Below are 18,951 nucleotides of genomic sequence, written 5' to 3'. Positions count from 1 at the left end.
CAAGGTTCTTCATGGAACCATCGATGCCAATAAAGAACCTTTATTTTTAAGAGTGTACTCGTTGCCACTGTTGTTTTCAGATAATTAAAATATTGCTAATTTCTAGGCCTACATTTGACATTAAACGTTTGGTATAATGTTTTGAGTGGATTGAGTGTTTTGAAGAATAACAGACAGCATCCATATCCCAATTATTTCATTATCTCTCTTGCACAGGTTTAATAATGCGGCCTAGGCCGCATGATCTCTCTTTTTGAAGAACATTCTTCTCGTTAGTCGTGCACGGCTAAATGGTCGGTTTGTTTCTACGCGAATACAAACGCAGCTTAAATATAGGATTTTGCAAAAATAGTACAATTAGTGTAGTCTACCTCTATACAACAAAACAATAATATTAATATAATAAGTCTACAATATAGACCTAATAAATTATCTCGGCTTACATTCAGTTTAATTAGACATATAAATTGACATTTAAATTATAGGGGAAAACCTTAAAATACGAGGACTTTTGCAACGTTTTGAGTCTTTCTTTAGAATGCCAACTTTGAATTTTCACGTTAGCTTGATATCTTTGGTTTGAAATATATAGATAAATATTAATTAAATATTAATTTTAGCTCCCTTTGTAGGTGGTAACGACAAAAAGTAAACAGTCGTTTTTATTTCAACAAATTTACATTCATGGATTCAGCAGAAATACAACGAATGTAGAAAAAATACTAAATCTTTTTCAAATAACGCTATTTACCAGAGTAAATTAATACACCGCATTTATTGACCAGAGTGTACACAGAGGAGAGCTCCGAGTAGTTCAGTATCTTCAAATATTTAATCTCAGACCATGAATGTCCTATATAGACTGAAGACAACCAAAAGCTCTGAAAGAAAGGTACCACATTTAAGAGGCATCTGGCACTTGCTGTTCATAAACGACGAGACAGAGATTGAGACCAGACTGCTCGGGAATCCAACCAGAGTAATAAAAGCCTGTAAACTGCCTACATGAAACGAAGTGCTCATATTGAACTTTTGGCTTGGGGTCAAATGGTTTTAGTCGACACTTTGTTGTCAAAATAGGCGTAATCCGTAAATTTGAGAAAAAAAAAAAAAAAAAAAAGTAGCCTGTACAGGGTAGATATCCGATATTTGTTCATTAATATTATTGCTTGCTTATATGCTTGCAATGGCTTTAGCATAACTCACCATTATCATTTTAGGTATATCCAGATTCTTAAAACAGATTTGAAACTTTTTACCAAACGAACATAGAGAACATAGACCACCCATGTTTATTGCAATGCAACTCATATGAGGGAATGTAAAATAAGTGAAATGTGAAAGAGCATTTTGTGTCCTTTTTTATAATTGGGGTTTTTATGTATTTGATACAATCTACTTCTCTAATTAAATTTTTTATAGAATTAATTTACAATGTACTTTTATGTGATTTATTTACAGTTTACTTTTTCTACTATATGATTCATGTACAATTTGCTTAATTATATTTGAGGATTACAGGTGAATTTCCAAATGATATACATTATACGTGCAATTGATGCTTTCATTTTGGTTTACTGTGGTTGTAAAGTGACAATAATTTGGGTGCTTGTGTTCTGGAAAAGACAATCCTGTGGAAGAGTAAAAAAAGAACAAAGGCAAAGGGATTCTTTTCTTAACTTTTATTGTGGCTTCTTTCAGGAGCCACTTCCAGTTAAAGACAATAGAAAATACAATAGAACAGTGCTTCACGGAACTGCGATATCAAATATTTACACAGCATTTTTTAAGAATAACATTGTGCGTTTAAACCATCCCTTCTCAGGAAAGCACAACGCATGGATACACTGACAAAATGATTGACGCAATGACCCATATATTAGGTAGTTCGGTTGAAGATCTGTAAACCTGAATAATAATTTTTGAACAGTAATTTACAACCACAAAAGTGCCTTTTCTTACAGTAAGAGATACAGTAATGCACTCGTTAATGCTGATACATTTACCTCATCTTATAGGCTATAGCAGAGTTACTGAAGAGATTGTGACTCTCATTAAATTGGATATGAAATTGACGCCATGCAGACCATATAGCCTTCGCCTCATTTGCCCTCACAAGAGTAATCAACTCGAGGACAAGCACACCAGTGTAACCTTACAAAACTGAGATTGATTCAGCAAATCATAATAAGCGGAAACCGTATGGAAACAGAAAGCCATTATAAGTTTGCAGTTAATGGAATATATGATTGGCTTTGTATTCGATAGTGTCCACAGACGTCATATGTTGAACCACAGACTTGTATTTAAATTGTAACCGTGATGTTTCTTTTTTAAAAGTCAACAGACTATTTAGAATTACTGGAAGTCTCCGAGTCCTCTTCTCCTGATGTGTGTTTTTCTGACACCTGGCTCCCCTCTTCTTTCTCTTTCTCGATTTCCTCTTGTTCCGCTTTGCTGCTGGGAAACTTGTCTTTGTTGTGTTCTTTTTTCCACTTCATGCGCCTGTTCTGAAACCAGATCTTCACCTGCCTCTCGGTGAGGGCCAGTGCGTGGGACACTTCGATGCGCCGCTTGCGGGTCAGGTAAGGATTGAACAGGAACTCCTTCTCCAGCTCCAGCGTCTGGTAGCGGCTGTAAGTCTGTCTGCCCCTTCTCCGGCCGGTAGCTGTGGGGAAAGAAAACGTGTTTGATTTCTCATATATCTATCTATGTAAATAAAACAAAGTCATAAAACCCTAACAGTTTCTAGTTGTACGGAGCAATCGGGTTTTTTTAAAGGGGTGCTAATTCCTCAGTAATCTATAGGTGCCATAAAGCGTTTAATTGGGGGTAATAAGTAGGCCCACCATTGTCTATAGCGTTTTATGTGGGACTATAATAAACTAGGTGTTTCTCTTCACTCGTCTCACCTTGTGGTCTCATCCAGGGGAAGAGCTGCGCTGTGCACGGCTCTGCACTTTCCAAATCATCCCTGATACTGCTGACCTTTAAATTACAATCCCCAAACTGCGTGAAATCCGCATCTGGTGCGCTGAAGAACGACTGTCTCTGTAAACCGTCCTGGCCCAAGATGTTTCCTGTGGCATCTCCAGGGTAAGCTACAGCACACGGGTTCTGCTGATAAGATGCGTGGGAGAAGGATGATGTACCGTGGTGGTAGAATTCCGGGAATTGAGCCGCGTGTTGAAACGCAGATCCTGAGTTGTGACCGTAGAGCACAGATGATCTGCCTCCAAGATCCGGTGCGTACCCTGAGCAGTCATAGTAGTTGGAGCGCAGAGAATCGCCTCCTTTAAATTTGGTGAAGAGGGAATTGACGAAGTAAGAACTCATTGCCTGCCAGATCAAGTGTATTGAGATCAAGCAGTCTCTTGATGAATAATGTTAATTGAACAAACGCAGGCCTGTTGTTACAATAAAAACGAATTCATCCAGGTGGAAATTATATGCGTAAACTGTCGTAAATATTCATGCAAACAAATGTATCCGGAGCTGCACCCACATGATTCCTTAGTGCTGGTCCCCGAGCAATAAATAGTTTTCCGTTTTTACTCTCTTTGATAGTGAGTTGCATTTCATATGGGCGTTAGTTATTGATTCCTTATATCATTGGATGGGCTCGACATCTCCAAACAGACAAAGCGCGATCTTGTGATAGGAAGAGCAGGAGAGACTGGAAAAGAGAGATGAAAAGGGGGAGAGAGGGAGTTCTTGGGGAGGTAGAGGGGGAGGCGGAGTGGGAGTGTTATTGGTAAACCATTTCAGTGCCAGCCAAGAGCACATACACACGACGAACGAAATGTTTCCAGTGAGCCAACAAAAATAGATTTAGTCGGGTCCCTCTTATGAGAAATATTCCATATTTGTCAAACATTATTGTTTATGGTTTGATCATTAAGATACTCGTTTGTCTATAAGTTTAATGCAATGTACACTCTTAAAAATAAAGGTTCTTTATTGGCATCGATGGTTCCACGAAGAACCTTGAACATCCATGGAACCTTTCAAATGCAGAAAAGGTTCTTTATAGTGGAAAAAGGTTGGAAAGAAATGGTTATTTTAATAACTGTTCACTGAAAAGTTTTCTTTCTATGGCATCACCACAAAAAAAAAACACCTTTGGAGCCTTTACTACTGCACAAAACCTCAAGTGTTTACGAGTGAGTGAATTCGAAGGTGGAAAGGATTTTTATCAGCTAACTTAGAGAAGCTAAGAACAATCACCCATTAGTCTATGTTTAGGCTGTATCACGTTTGCACCTCACATCTAAAAAATATAAGGGAGGAGGTCCTTTTAATATTTGTTATTTTATATAATTGTTTTACAAGCTTTTCATTGACTATTTACATGTAAAACGAGTAAAGTGAATCTCCCTTCAGGTTTGACTGAGGAAAAGCGCGTTGTCCTGACTAGAGTAACGCCGCCATCTTGTGGTGAACATTGTAAGTTTCGAATTCATTCAAGGACGACAAAGAATCCATTTGTGTAGAATAGGGATAAGGCTACACTCTTAACGAATCCGTGAGCACAAAACCAATCAACCCATACATTTTGTTGCTTTTAGATGTAATTTTGTCTTGGATTATCGAAAAGCAAAAAATATTTTGAGTGTAATTTACTTTGAGTGTGTTTTTTCCTCTTTTTGTTTGCAGAAAATGAGAAAGCAAACAACGCGGTGCTGAACAGCTGCAAGATATTTTCATACCACAGTTGCTTTCATTTTCCGCATTTACTTTACGAGCAGAGGAACAACTAATTAGATTTTACGGCCTTCATTTTATGCACTATTACATCAAGCCACGCGAAATTAAGCGTAGGCCTCCCATGTCTCAAAAACACAGCCCCTGCTTCTGCATTTACCCCGCATTTCTCTGTAAAAACAACCATCTTTTTATTATTGTTGTTGTTGAAGAACCTGTTTGCTTTTGTCTGTAAAATAATATATAAAATATATTTCAATATATTCCTTATTAATACTATTAATACATTAATTTGCAAAAGGTATACATTAATAATAAGTGTTGTTAATATTATATTGCGATAGTATTAGTCGTGTGGTGCGTGTATCAAAATACAGCTGTAAAACACTAACTGGTATGTGGATCGTTAAAGCCAACTGCATTTAATTTATTTAAAAAAAAAGAATTAGAATCTGTAAATCCGAATGATTCTAAACTTACGTCATACAGGACAAAATATTTAAATTTAAATATTTAAAAACTAATTTTAAACATTCTAAACTAAGGTTAAAATATTCATAAGTGTTCAGCGATGATAAAATTAAAACACGGAGGATTTCTGCATTGTTTGCTTTGCGTGCGTTTAAGGAAATCACACTCCTAGTATTTTTATTAGATTTATTATTATCATTAGTTTTAATATTTTTGATAGATTACAACTAGCGCTGTGACATTGTAAAATGTTTTTTATTTGATATTTTAATTTAACAAGTGGTGTAATGCACATCAAGCTCAACTGACTCATGGTCTCCACTACAGTCGACGGAGGGTGTGATGTTAAAACCAAACCACCTTTGACCCTTACCCATAATTCTGTTTGATTGCCCTCTTTATATGTTTTTATATTTATGACGATATAAATTCAACATGACTGACTACATTTATGCACCAGTTCTGTACTTATTACCGATATTTACCGTCATCTTCCACTGCAATATGTAACTATTTAATTCATTTAGAGAAAAATAATATAGACCTATTTCTGTTCTTAATTTAAAGATTTAAATAAAAGTACATTCTTTTTTAATAAATATAGTAACGTTTTACCAAAGCCCCAAACTTTTGATATTGTTTTTTGCGAAACATGTACCTGCTGATAAAACTCCACTTTAGCTAAATTTCATTTTTCTTCATTTTTCTGTTTATTTAAAAAGTCTGATATACCAATTTTTTCAGACACCAGATAATATTTTTTAATATATTTTTTTACTAGTGGGTGCAGTACACTAGTTCATTTATGTAAGTGAGTATAGCGAAATAGAGTAAACTGTGACATATTATTCCCAAAAATTCTTCATATAGTGCACTACCAGTACAACTGATAATTTTAGACCACAGATTTAATTTGACACATACCGTTCTATCAAAGTTACCAGACATTATCAAGATGAATTTGTTCTGACACAGTCATATTTGATTACGATTTTCTAAACTATAGTGAATAAACTGTGAAAATGTGACAAATGTTGAAAAAGGGTGTCTGAATACATTTTGGTTTGACTGTATAATAACAAAATCTATCATATCAGTTTAGCCGCAAAGTATTAAACCTACGCAAAATTTACCAAAAAGTGGATGCTAGAACTAATAAAACAAAATACTATAAAACATTTTATTGAATGTTTATTTATATTGGCTCAGTATGACATGAAAATGTCATGAAAATAGCTTACAAAGACTGTGTTAAAAGTGTTCACATTAATTTATATTAAAATCATTCACGTATGGCTTCTTTCAGACTGAGAATGCATAGTAAGAAAAAACACAAAAGGCTACAGTAGGCACCAGCCCACTTCATTGTCCATTTAGTCAAGTTCCCTGACTAACTCTAACCAAGTTACAGTACTGAAAATAGAGAGAATTTCACATTTTCAGTACTGCATACAGACCTTCTCACCTTCTATTCTTGATTAACCTCTGACATCTGAACACCTTCCTTTGTATCCTCCATACTAATTTTTATTGAATTACTTGGTTGAGTTGAGCTTGTACACACCCTGGGTCAGTGGCTGTGCTCATGCGGAGGGACTCTGCGAGGGTCCTTTCGAAGGCCGTGGGAGAGGTGTGGTCTTGGGACAAGAGGAGCAGGGGTGGAAATGACGTAGAGAGATTTGGGGTCACGGAACATCGTGGTACCCTGCGGTCGCCCTAGAACGAGGGGAGGCACTCCTAGCATTGACGCTCTCGCTCTCGACTCAGCCAAGGAGGAACTCAAGCTGCCATGACGCCAAGCGAAAGACCCATTTACTGTAAAGCAGAGAAATAAAAGAGGTTAAAAGTTTACATACACCTTGCAGAATGTGCAAAATGTTAATTATTTTGCCAAAATAAGAGGGATCTTACAAAATGCATGTTATTTTTTTATTTAGTACTGACCTGAATAAGATTTTTCACATAAAAGATGTTTACATATAGTCCACAAGAAAAATAATAGCTGAATTTATAAAAATGACCCCATTCAAAAGTGAAAACCTGAATGATCAACAGCTGTGTTTTTTTCTGTGTAGTGATAGTTGTTCATGAGCCAAATTAACAAATTCTTAGTTTTTTTTTCTCTCTTTCCAACAATGACTGTATGATTATAAGATCCTTCTTTTCACACTGAGAGACTCATATGCAACTATTACAGAGGATTCAAACACTCACTGATGCTTCAGAAGGAAGCACATTCTTCAAGTTGTATGTAAACTTTTTACTTCAACTGCACAGCCCAAAAAGTATTCAAAACGTTAATTACTTGTCAAAGGTATCCGCTGAGCACTAGTAGCTTTTATTAGACATGTAGATGCCTGCCGCTCTGCATTCGACGCTGCCGTTTCTTCCGCACCACAGTGTTTCAGACCTCCCGATTCAGTCTGGACTGGTTGGAGCAGACCATTTTCTAGAGAGGGCCATGGCTTTCGGTTCTGCAGTGGCTGGGAATGTATATACTGCAGGCAGGGCTTGGCTTTTGTAGACACTTGCTGCTGCATCATAGTGCAGAGGTTCTTCTGCCTGAAAGAAATCTCTGCAATGGAGTCCAACTGGATAGAGAAAGCAGAAACATTTTATTTTAAGGCATGTCCAGTAAAAGAGGAGAATCTGCTTACTTCTTTCTGCAGAACACAAAGTAAAATATTTTGAAGAATGTTTTAACTGTTTTTATATTCACATTTACATGACATTTAGACATTTAGCAGACGCTTTTATCCAAAGCAAAGGACAATGGAAGCAATCAAAAACAACAAAAGAGCAATAACATGTCTCATTTAGCTTAAAGGAACACTCCAGTTAATAAGTTGAGTTTTACCATTTTGAAATCCATTCAGCCGTTCTCCTGTTCTGGCAAATATCACTTTTAGCATAGCTTAGCATAGATCATTGAATCCTATTAGACCAACAGCATCGCGTTCAAAAATGACCAACGAGTTTCGTTTTCCTATTTAAAACTTGACTCTTCTGTAGTTATATCATGTACTAATACTGGCGGCATTTGCACATGTGCTGCGTGATATTACTGCGCCTGCTTCGGCCATGTTACGGCAGCAAACTTCCTTGACTATTACGCCGGAATGGGAGTGTAGTTCCTAATCTTATTGGCCTAGAAAATCGCAGCTTTACATTTTCCGCCGGTCTTAGTACACAATATAACTACAGAAGAATCAAGTTTTAAACAGGACAAATATCGAAACTCGTTGGTCATTTTTGAACGCGATGCTATTGGTCTAAAAGGATTCAATGATCTATGCTAAGCTTATGCTTATATATAGCCAGAACAGGATAACGGCTGAATGGATTTCAAAACGGTAAAACTTATTAACTCAGGGGGAGTTGGAGAATGAGCCTATTTCCAAAAAAAGTGGAGTGTTCCTTTAACGCAGTACACATATCAATTTTTTTTAAATAATAAATAAAAGGAAAATAGAATAAAAAGCAAGCTAGTGTAAGAGGCCTCAAAATAGATAGATAAAATACAACAAGAACAGAGAAGCTAGTGTTATTTATTTATTTATTTATTTTATTTTTTAAGAAAAAAAGCAGTAAGTAAATTAATAGAGATAGAATACTTCAAAAACAGAGAAGCTAGTGTTAGTTCATTTTTTTTAGGAAACAAGCAGAAAGTAAATTAATAGAGAATAAGTCTAAAAGGGCAAGTTTTTTAATTTTTTTTTTAAGAATAGAATTAGAATAAAGGGTCAAATAAAATATACATACATTGTATATTATATGTGACCCTGGACCACAAAAACAGTTTTAAGTCGCTGGGGTATATTTGTAGCAATAGCCAAAAATACATTGTATGGGTCAAAATTATTGATTTTTCATTTATGTCAAAAATCATTAGGAAATTAAGTAAAGATCATGTTCCATGAAGATTTTTTGTAAAATTCCTACTGTAAACCTATCCAAATGTAATTTTTGATTAGTAATATGCATTGTTAAGAACTTAATTTGGAGATCTTTAAAGGTGATTTTCTCAGTATTTAGATTTTTTGCACCCTTAGATTTCAGATTTTCGAATAGATGTATCTCGGCCAAATATTGTCCTATCCTAACAAACCATACATCAATAGAAAGCTTATTTATTGAGCTTTCATATGATGTATATATCTCAGTTTTGTAAAATTTAACCTTATGACTGGTTTTGTGGTCCAGGGTCACATATATATAATGAAACAACTAAACTAAATCTAAAACCATTAAAACTTGCGTTTAAAGCTAAAACAAAACAAAATATAATTATGAAAAACCTAAATGTAAAAATTCAACTGAAAATTAAACATTTTAATTAAAATAATGATGTTTAAATAGGAAAATGTGAGCACAAAATCAGCCTTAAGTAGCACAGGTATATTTGTAGCAATAGCCAAAAATACATTGTATAGGTCAAAATGATAGATTTTTCTTTTATGCCAAAATGATCAGGATATTAGGTGAAGTCATGTTCCATTAAGATTTTTAGTAAATTTCCTATCGTAAATATATCCAAACTTAAATTTGTATTAGTAATATGGATTGCTAAGAACTTCATTTGGACAACTTTGAAGGCGATTTTCTCAATATTTTGATTTTTTGCAGTTGTATGTTGAAATATTGCCCTATCCTAACAAACTATGCATAAATGGAAGGCTTATTTATTCAGCTTTCAATTGATGTATAAATCTCAATCTCAAATAAAACTGACTCTTATGACTGGTTTTGTGGTCCAGGGTCACAAAAAAAAAGAAGCTACATCAAAATATAACCAAAAAAAACCTGATAAAATGACAAAGGCACATTAAATATAACTATAACCTAAACTGAAATTAAAATGAAAATGGCAAATAATTAAAAGCTATTTCAAAATATTAATACATTCTGTTACTGTATATAAATAATACTAAAATAACACTGCATTTGGACTCTATTGACGTTCATTTGACAAAAAAGAGACATTTTTCAAAATATCTTTATGTTCCTTCCAGAATAAAATTACACAGGTGTGAAACATCATGCGTTTTTCCTGGATGAACCATCCCTTTAATAATTTTTTTTTGCTCACATACCTTGTGATCATGTCTGCAGTGTGAGGGAAAGCCGGTTTGTTCGTGTGAGTGGTTGAAAAGTTCTGTAAAATGATTGGCACTTTGAAGTAGCTGGCGCACTTGGTTCACCACACCCATGTTCAGCAGCAGAGTCTCTCGCTGGTTAAGTTCATTGACTCTCTCTGCTTCCTCTTCCTCTATTAGGTCAAGAGCAACAGGTGTCTCTCCCCTCAAGGTGGTCTGCTCCAGCATAGATGGAAGCTAAAGAAACAGATGACACCATATGGAATTCATTAGATCATGAGCTCAAATATAGACACCAGGGTCCCTCTAGTGGTAGTTCAAAGGAAGTGAATGATTAGTCAACCAAGGAAACTTGCAATACACAATGAATAATGTAAACAATTATTATTAACAGAGTTAAAAAGAATGACTCACTGAAACAGGGTTTTGGCGTGGGGGTTGAATTCTTCTTGGTTTTGCTCTTTCACCTGCAGATTCTCCTTGAAGATCCTGCTTACGTGTTCCCTTCTTTTCCCGTTCTTTCTGTTCCTGCTTCAGACGCAATTCCTGAAGCTGTTGCCTACAGATACACACATTTTGAATTGATTTTTTTTCTTCTGCTGTTGTTTAAAATGAGCTCGATATGTTATGTATGTGCAATATTCGCACACCTGGCACACTCCTCTCTGGCTTTGGAGGCTGCAGTGTCCTGGAAGAGAGAGCTGCTGTGCTGAAAATACTTTTCATATTTCTCCCCTCCTTCCCGAGGGAAGATCCGTCGGAATCCACCCATGTGTTTTGCTTCATATTTCTCCATCTGCTCCACACTAGCAGCCTGTGACTGACGAAGCTCCTCATTCCTTGTGAGGCACAACACAGGGAAGTTAATGTAAGATGTTGGCTACTACACAGTTATTGTATAGCTAGTATGTGAGCCCATTTCTGCCATGAAATAAAAAAAGTATTTGCGACCAGCGTTGGGTAGTAACTAGTAACATGTAACAGAATTACGTAATTTAATAGCAAAATAAATGTAACTGTAATCTGTTCAATTAAATTACAGTTACTTATGAAAATGTTAACGATTATTTTCACACAAACAGTCTCAGTAAGAAGGTACAAAAGCTGTTACTGGAAAAATGAAACAAATCAGAAGCATTTAGGTAATAATGTGTACACTTTAGGTACTATTATGTTCCTTTAAGGTAGTTATATGCACCCTTTAGGGGTAAAAAAAGTACAAAAATAAAACTTTTAGAAGGGTACTGCCCCAGTGACAGCTTTTGTACTTTTTTTTCTGAGAGTGTACAGATTTGATTGATTTCTTTCCCAAATTGCATTGGTGTCTCATATTTTAGAGCAGTCAATGTTTCAGGAGTTTAGGACACAGAATAGATGACATGCTTATTTGATAACTGCTATATTTTCTAGTTTATGTATATGCTTTATTTGATAAGATTCACTGTTTTTCCCCCAGGGCATTAGATGCTAGTGTTTGCTGTTATAGCTCCACAAAGATTTGACTTCGAAAAACAGTATCTTGTTATACTAAATATATCTTGTAATGATGTTAAATCTCTATTTAACCTCAGAACAATCTCAAAGTAAAAAGAGGTGCTAAAGTCTGATTTTATAGTGGCTATGCTTTAAAATTAAATTATTATAATCTTAATTCAAGTGATTAGGGATTTTAAAAATCAGCGATGAATTGTACTGTTAGGTTAATCCTGTCTGCTTCAAATGTTTTAAAATGCTTTAAAATGCTACAGTTTAGAAAAAAAATGTGAAAAAATGTAGAAAAGTAATCAAATGTAATCAGTTACATTATTTTATGAAATACGTACACTACTTATTAGATTTTAAATAGGGTAACTTCTGTAAGCTATTACATTTTCAAAGCAAAACACTGATTGCAACATTGTATCTTAATTTTTATTTTTCACAATGTTGAGTTAACATCTCACAATTTAGTTTTTTTTCTCAGAATTGTGAGTTTATATATAATTTGTAAATTATCTGATTTCTCTGATTTCTGAGTTTACATCTTACTACTCCCAGAACTGTTCTTGAAAGAATCAGTAATGTGAGAAGTTAACTCAAATTTCCGAGAAGAAATAAGCCAGAATTACGAGATATAAACTCCCAATTCGAAGAAAAAAGTTTGAATTCCAAAATCCATCTGTTCATCCCTAATATCTTAACAGGGTCCCACAATGAATTATGAGATGGTCACCCAAAAATTTAAATTCTGTCATTAATTACTCGCCCTCATGTCATTCCAAACCTGTAAGACCTTTGTTCATCTTTGGAACAGAAATTAAGATATTTTTGATGAAATCCAAGAGCTTTCTGACCCATTTAAAGCCCAGACAGGTAGTAAGGACATCGTTAAAATAGTCCATGTGACATTAGTGGTTCAAAAATGAATTTTATGAAGCCACAAGAATACTTTTCATACACAAAGAAAACAAAAATAGCGACTTTATGCAACAATTTCTTCTCTTCTGCGTCAGTCTTCGACACATAAGCTCAAAGCTCTCAGATTTCATCAAAAATATCTTAACTTGTTCAGAAGATGAACAAAGGTCTTATGGGTTTGGAACGAGATGAGGGTAATTAATGACAGAATTTTCATTTTGGGGTGAACTTACCCGTTATCTCAAAATGTTAAGTTATAAACTCTGAATTACAAGAAATAAAGTCAGAAATTACATATTTTTTGTTCCGTGGTGCAAATAGGCTTTCGTATACTAGCACTGTTTTTAAGTGCAGCTGTGGTTTTTGTGGTACCTGGCTTCTCTAGAGCGGTTCTGCTGGAGTCTTTCCTTTACCCGGCGTTTCTCCTCCTCTGTAATTTTCCTGCGATCACAGGCCCCCAGGTTAATCAGCACCAAAGTGTCATACAGCAGGCTGTCCTTTACCTCACGGTCTAAACGGGAGTCTGTGGTGAAGCTGGGCGAATGGTTGACCTGAAGACACAGTTTGAAAGGTTGCCACTCTTAAACATAAAGGTTCCAAAAGAGTGTTTTTGCAGTGATGGCATAGAAATCCATTTTTGAACCTTTCAGTGAACAATTCTTAAAACAACAATTTTGAAGAACATTTTAAAAATCTAAAGAACCTTTTCTGCATTTGAAAGGTTCCATGGATGTTCAAGGCTCTTCATGGAACCATCAATGCCAATAAAGAACCTTTATTTTTAAGAGAGTACAGCTAGAATAAAAGCAATTAATATAGCTTTTGTTACGTCAAAAAGTCACAAAAATGGTCTGAACTACATCAAAAGGAACCCATACCTCAAGAAGCCAAGGTTTAAGTCGACGGTCCAGTATCACATCAAATCCCAGGATCTCAAAGCAGGCACTTCCGGATGCATGATTGGGGAAGCAGGTGTGGTAATTGTGTTTGAGAATGGGGTGGGCTGATATTAGTGTCTTAATGATGACATCCTCAATGTCCGTCCACATCTTCTCAGTGTCATAGCTCATGCCTTCCATGTGAGTCTTAAAGCTAGAGAGTTTCCTATGAGGATGTAATTGAAAAATGGTTGTTCTGTGCAGCTTTAAAGGAAAATAGCTGAAAATCATCATCTGCGAGAACACGTAGATTACCGTTTGCTGCCGGTATCTTCATCACGTACAAAGTTTTCACTATGCTTATTGATGGCATAGTTAGTCAAGTGCATGCAAACATCCTCCTGTAGAGTTGGGAAGACATGGAAATCGAAGAATAAATATTTCATTACAAGCAATTTTTTTATAGATTTTCTATTAACCAGTGTGCTTTAAGCAATATTAAAGGGATAGTACACTCAAATTTGAAAATTCTGTTATCAATTAATTACCCTCATGTGGTTCCAAATCTTTACGACTTTTGTTCATCTTCAGAACACAAACTGAGACATTTTTGATGAAATTCGAGAGCTTTCTGTTCAAGGTCCAGAAAGTTACCAAGAACACACGCATGCATCGTGGTACTCCCCAAAATGAACGTGGTAGGACCCTTGCTGTCTATGGAGGGTCACAAAGCTCTCCGATTTCATTAATTAATGACAGAATTTGCTTTTTTGGGTGAACTATGCCTTTAATAGCTACTAGAATGCAACTGTTGCCCCTCACCAAATTGCTTCCAGTGGGCTCTGTATATTGAGTGGTGCAGAAACGGACTAGTCCTTCATTGTACATGAAGATACGGAAGGGGTCACAGCTTGTCACTAATACATAAATGCGCAAGTCAAACTTGAACCCATCAATGATGAAAGGCTGCAGAAACAAAGATTCATTTTAAAAATAAATGAAGACTTTTTATGTATTTATTTTAAATCTAACTGGATATTAGAATTCATGAATATACCTTGGATATGTAGACCTGGCAAATCATGTGTTCTCCTGGCCGAATATCTTTGTTGGACTTGGTAAGATAGATACCACGACCTTGGCAACCTGAGTCTGGCTTGCAGATATACGTTTTGTGCTTTTTGGCTCTGGTGTAGGCTTGGAAGTCACTATAACTAAAGGACATTGAGAAATGAGGTGGAAAAGGCAAAAAGATTAAAACGTTCTTTTTATGCTCATTAAGGGTTGTAACTTGATAGTATGACTGAAGTGGAATTGACTCACTCTGCAGGGAGGCACCATGTGCGAGGAAAGATGTTGTACTCCTTCGGAAAGAGTTTCAGCATACGGTTCATGTTGCGTGCGAGCAAGTCCTTCCTGCAGATTTCATTCATGCCAGGAAAATGGTTGATTTTCTGAGGGGGAAATTTAAGCATCTTGTTAACCACGCAGGAATGAGTGAAACTGAACAGGGCACTAAATTAGAGGAGAATGACTTTTGGCAGCAAACACCTGGTAACGTTTCATATCCATGACTCTGTCTAGAGAGACAGAGCAGTCGGTCCAAAACAGAGTCCAGTCTTCTCCTTCTGCAGCCTCTCGGAGACCATATCTGCGAGCAGCACGACGCACTTAAAAAGAAAAAAGTGCCATTGTCAAAACTTTAATGTTGCAGTTAATTTTGCATAATTCATAAATGTTTGAAGTTAAAATCACAAAGCAAAAACGTACCACTCTCATATTTGCAGTTGGTGAGATTTATCCACAGTCATCTGAAAAAGAGGAAGAGGACAAAGAGACAGACCTGTGCATTGTTCAGGAATCACAATCATTTTGTTAAAAGCTCCCGTACCTTCTTATGTTGTTTAGAACTATTGTTAATTTAAGTTAACAAATTAAAAAGATTTGAGCTGGGTAATACACTAGATATCAGCTTATCAAATGATGATCAACATTTATGCTGCATTTATTAATCTAAATTAATTTATAAAACTTCTGTTAATTGTTCATTTATGTTTGTTTATTATACAGTATTGATTCATTCATTTATAATTCTTTTGCTGCCTATCTGGGACCAGGCCGTGATCATTTGCTATTGTTATTTTATACAACATTAAACGTTAACAACATCAAACGTTTTTAACAGTAAGATTTTTTTATATTTTTTTACCAAAAATTTTAGGAATTAACCAAGCCTGCATTTTTTTGCTCCAAAATACAGCAAAAGCAGTAATATTGTGAAATATTTTACTTTTTAAAATAACTGCTTTCTATTTGAATATATTTTTATAAATGTAATTTATTTCTGTGATCAAAGCTAAATATTCAGCATCATTACTGATCACATGATCATAATTCAGAAATCATTCTAATATGCTGATTTGCTGTTTAAGAAACATTTGTTATTATTATTAATATTTAAAACAGTTGAGTACAGTTTTTTTTGTAACATTATACACTATACCATTTAAAAGCTTGGAGTGAGTAAAATTTTATTTATTTATTTATTTATTTTTATTTCGTTTTTTAATTTATTTATTTATGACGGATCATGTGACTGGAGTATTGATGCTAAAAATTCAGCTTTGAAATCATAAATATAAATTAGATTTTTAAATATATTGAAAAAGAAAACAGTTATTTTCAATACTAAAAATATTTCAAAATTTTACTGTTTTTGCTATACTTTGAATCAAATAAATGCAGGCTTGGTGAGCAGAAGAGACTTCTTCAAAAACATTAAAAATATTACTGTTCAAAAACTTTTGACTGGTAGTGTATATACTGAAATTAATATTAACCTAGATTAATAAATGCTGTAAATGTATCGTTCATTATTACCTCATGATAGCCAGTGCATTAACAAATTTGAATAAATTGAACCTTATTGTGACATGTTGCAGTATTACTTTATTATGTTAATGTCAACTATTCAAAAGTTTCAGATTAGTATTTTTTGCAAGATATGAATACTTTTATTCAGCAAGAATGCATTAATGGATCAAAAGTGACAGTAAAGACATTAAAGTTTTATTTTAACTTTTTATTCATCAAAAAATCCTTTAAAAAGTATCACAATTTCTAAAATGAAATAATATTTCACAATGTTACCATTTTTACTGTAGTTTTGATCAAATAAATGCAGCCATGGTAAGCATAAGCTTCTTTTTTTTTTACCAAAAAAAGTCTTACTGACCACAGACATTTAAACAATAGTGTATATGAATACCTAAAAATAGAAATGACTTACTTCTTCTTTCTCTTTTTCTTCTTATTGGCTGCAGGCAAAGGGATTGGTGAGTTACAGGCCTCAGCATGAGTGTCACTTCCCCAGCCTTCTCCCTCCACCCCTGGATCAGGCTCACACCTGCAAGTTTCACTCACTGAGAGCTCCGCCGGTGTCCCCATTCTGAGAACCAACATAAAAGTTTGATGAAGACTGAGCGAAGGCTGAGAAACTAGATTTAGTGAAACACCTATTTAAGAACTTATGAGCCGAAAGATCTAATATCGCTACCCGATGTCACATCCTCAATGTGAAACTCAATCAACCCTATCTGGAGTGCGCTCATGTAAAGGGCAAAATGCTCAAGCATCATGTGTCTGTCCTCATTTCTCTCCACAGATGAGTACCTCACCTGTCAACAACATGATTGAGGTTTTGTCACGTAATACTTCAACTAACCCATATTTTTAGTATTTAATCAAGTGTCACACAAAGCAACATCACGGTGGTCCAAACTCAAGTTTTAGGTGCTTTTGTAAGACTCCTGAGAGACATTCATGATGTAACTGTATTCTGAGCTAATGAACTAGATCATCCTGACCATGACCTCTTGGCCCTGAGCTCAAATGAAATGGCTTCGTGACCTTGTTCAGTGAGAAGACAAAATATATAAACATTTTAAAGGAGAACTTTTTTCTTTGTTATTTATCAAAAGATTACTAGAAAAACACATAATGACTTTTGTAACATCAATTTATCCAAAAAAAGGACACATTTGATAGCTAATTCAACACTTACGGTAACCCGTCCTGGCAGTCAGATCACAATCCTTTAAGACGGAAAATTCTCCTGTCCACACCACTTAGCTTTATCTGTCCAGTGGAAGGCTATCATCCTCCCCACAGCGAGCTGTCGTCTGGGTGCTGGCACGTAATACCTGACAAAAAGGAACAAATTCGCCTCTTCTGTGATGGGTGGCCCAACTTGGATATACTTACATACTGACATGCTGAAACCTCAAGATCAAGTGACCTATTAGAAACACAGGAGACCTAAACCTGATACATGAACATGAAAATGAAGTCCAGGAGGCGAGCAAGAATCAGAGAAGAAAGACAATCCCTACTTGTCAAACGTGACGAGAAAAGTGGTTGGTTCATGGAACAAACAAGCATACATTAAATGAAGTTGTTGGTTACAATACACTCGGCAACAATATATTAAGATGAAACATACTCATACAAACTCTTTATAATTACTTCTCAATCATTAAAAACAATAAAAATGTGAATTATAATATGAATATCTGATATTTCGACATTTCAAGAAGCAGAAAACAAAGTCCAGTCGACTCTGAAAAATCCTGTGACATTGAAGTAACACTCACACTGTAATTAATTATACTGTAACGTTAACTAAGGCACTTTATAACAACCTAAAAGTATTTTGGGACATGTTTTATTCTTTGAAGAACTAACTAATCATAAAACATAATTGTTTTTGAACTACCTGTAGTGGCTAAACCAAAATAATAGCGTACTTCATTCCTTCGCGGTGGAAGTCAGTGCACGACTTTCCCTGTACGATTGCCATGACAACAGAACGCGTTTCAAAAGCAAGTTAGCTGCTATTAGCTAGCTGGCTAATAATCTTAATTAAATAAATCCAGCGAATAAGATCCAATGTGTCCAGTTGAATTAGTGTACACACCTGTTGCTGTCCTTGTGGTTTCAGCGGGGGGCAGGATCATGGATTTTCATGGCTGTTTAGGAGGAAATGTCAGCGGATTTTCTCATGCCTACAATGTTGCCAAGTGCTCTGAAAACGAAATGAGCAGGAGTTCAGGAGAACACAGAGCCGTCCAATCTCACTTCATGTTTACAAATGCTTGATCTCTGATTGGTTCTCACTCTTTTTTGATCATTACTCCTGTGCAAGTCATTTTGACACCGGTTAACTGTTAACGTTACCGTTACCATATAAACGGGGAAAAATACTGATAGATTATACTGTTTTGCGGGACTTTAACTCAGTCTACCTATGTAATTCTTAACTCTTTTACAACCACAACAAGGGACACAAACAATTTAACATATATATGCAAATAAACACGATTAATCATTAATCACTAATATATACA

At 35.3% G+C, this 18,951-nt stretch overlaps 2 protein-coding genes across 2 annotated transcripts; both read right to left on the bottom strand.

Annotated features, from left to right (window-relative positions):
* Positions 1-1,751: 1,751 nt before the first annotated feature.
* LOC141297851 (homeobox protein Hox-B8b) lies at positions 1,752-3,621 on the bottom strand. Its single transcript, XM_073828315.1, has 2 exons — positions 2,913-3,621; positions 1,752-2,668 (listed from the first exon to the last, which is right to left on the bottom strand). Exons 1-2 carry the CDS (start codon positions 3,334-3,336, stop codon positions 2,349-2,351), a joined length of 744 nt encoding a protein of 247 aa, XP_073684416.1. The 5' UTR covers positions 3,337-3,621; the 3' UTR covers positions 1,752-2,348.
* A 2,753-nt stretch (positions 3,622-6,374) lies between these two features.
* On the bottom strand, positions 6,375-15,822 carry LOC141297993 (tubulin polyglutamylase ttll6-like). Its single transcript, XM_073828482.1, has 13 exons — positions 15,317-15,822; positions 15,098-15,216; positions 14,870-15,000; positions 14,604-14,760; positions 14,369-14,512; positions 13,862-13,947; positions 13,547-13,772; positions 13,041-13,219; positions 10,922-11,110; positions 10,686-10,830; positions 10,269-10,508; positions 7,481-7,766; positions 6,375-6,990 (listed from the first exon to the last, which is right to left on the bottom strand). Exons 2-13 carry the CDS (start codon positions 15,116-15,118, stop codon positions 6,746-6,748), a joined length of 2,049 nt encoding a protein of 682 aa, XP_073684583.1. The 5' UTR covers positions 15,119-15,216; positions 15,317-15,822; the 3' UTR covers positions 6,375-6,745.
* Between the last annotated feature and the right edge of the window lie 3,129 nt (positions 15,823-18,951).

Source organism: Garra rufa, chromosome 22 (assembly GCF_049309525.1).
Source record: "Garra rufa chromosome 22, GarRuf1.0, whole genome shotgun sequence".
Classification (NCBI taxonomy): Eukaryota; Metazoa; Chordata; class Actinopteri; order Cypriniformes; family Cyprinidae; genus Garra; species Garra rufa.
Note: the sequence above shows the minus strand (reverse complement) of the source record. Positions and strands in the feature narration are given on the sequence as shown.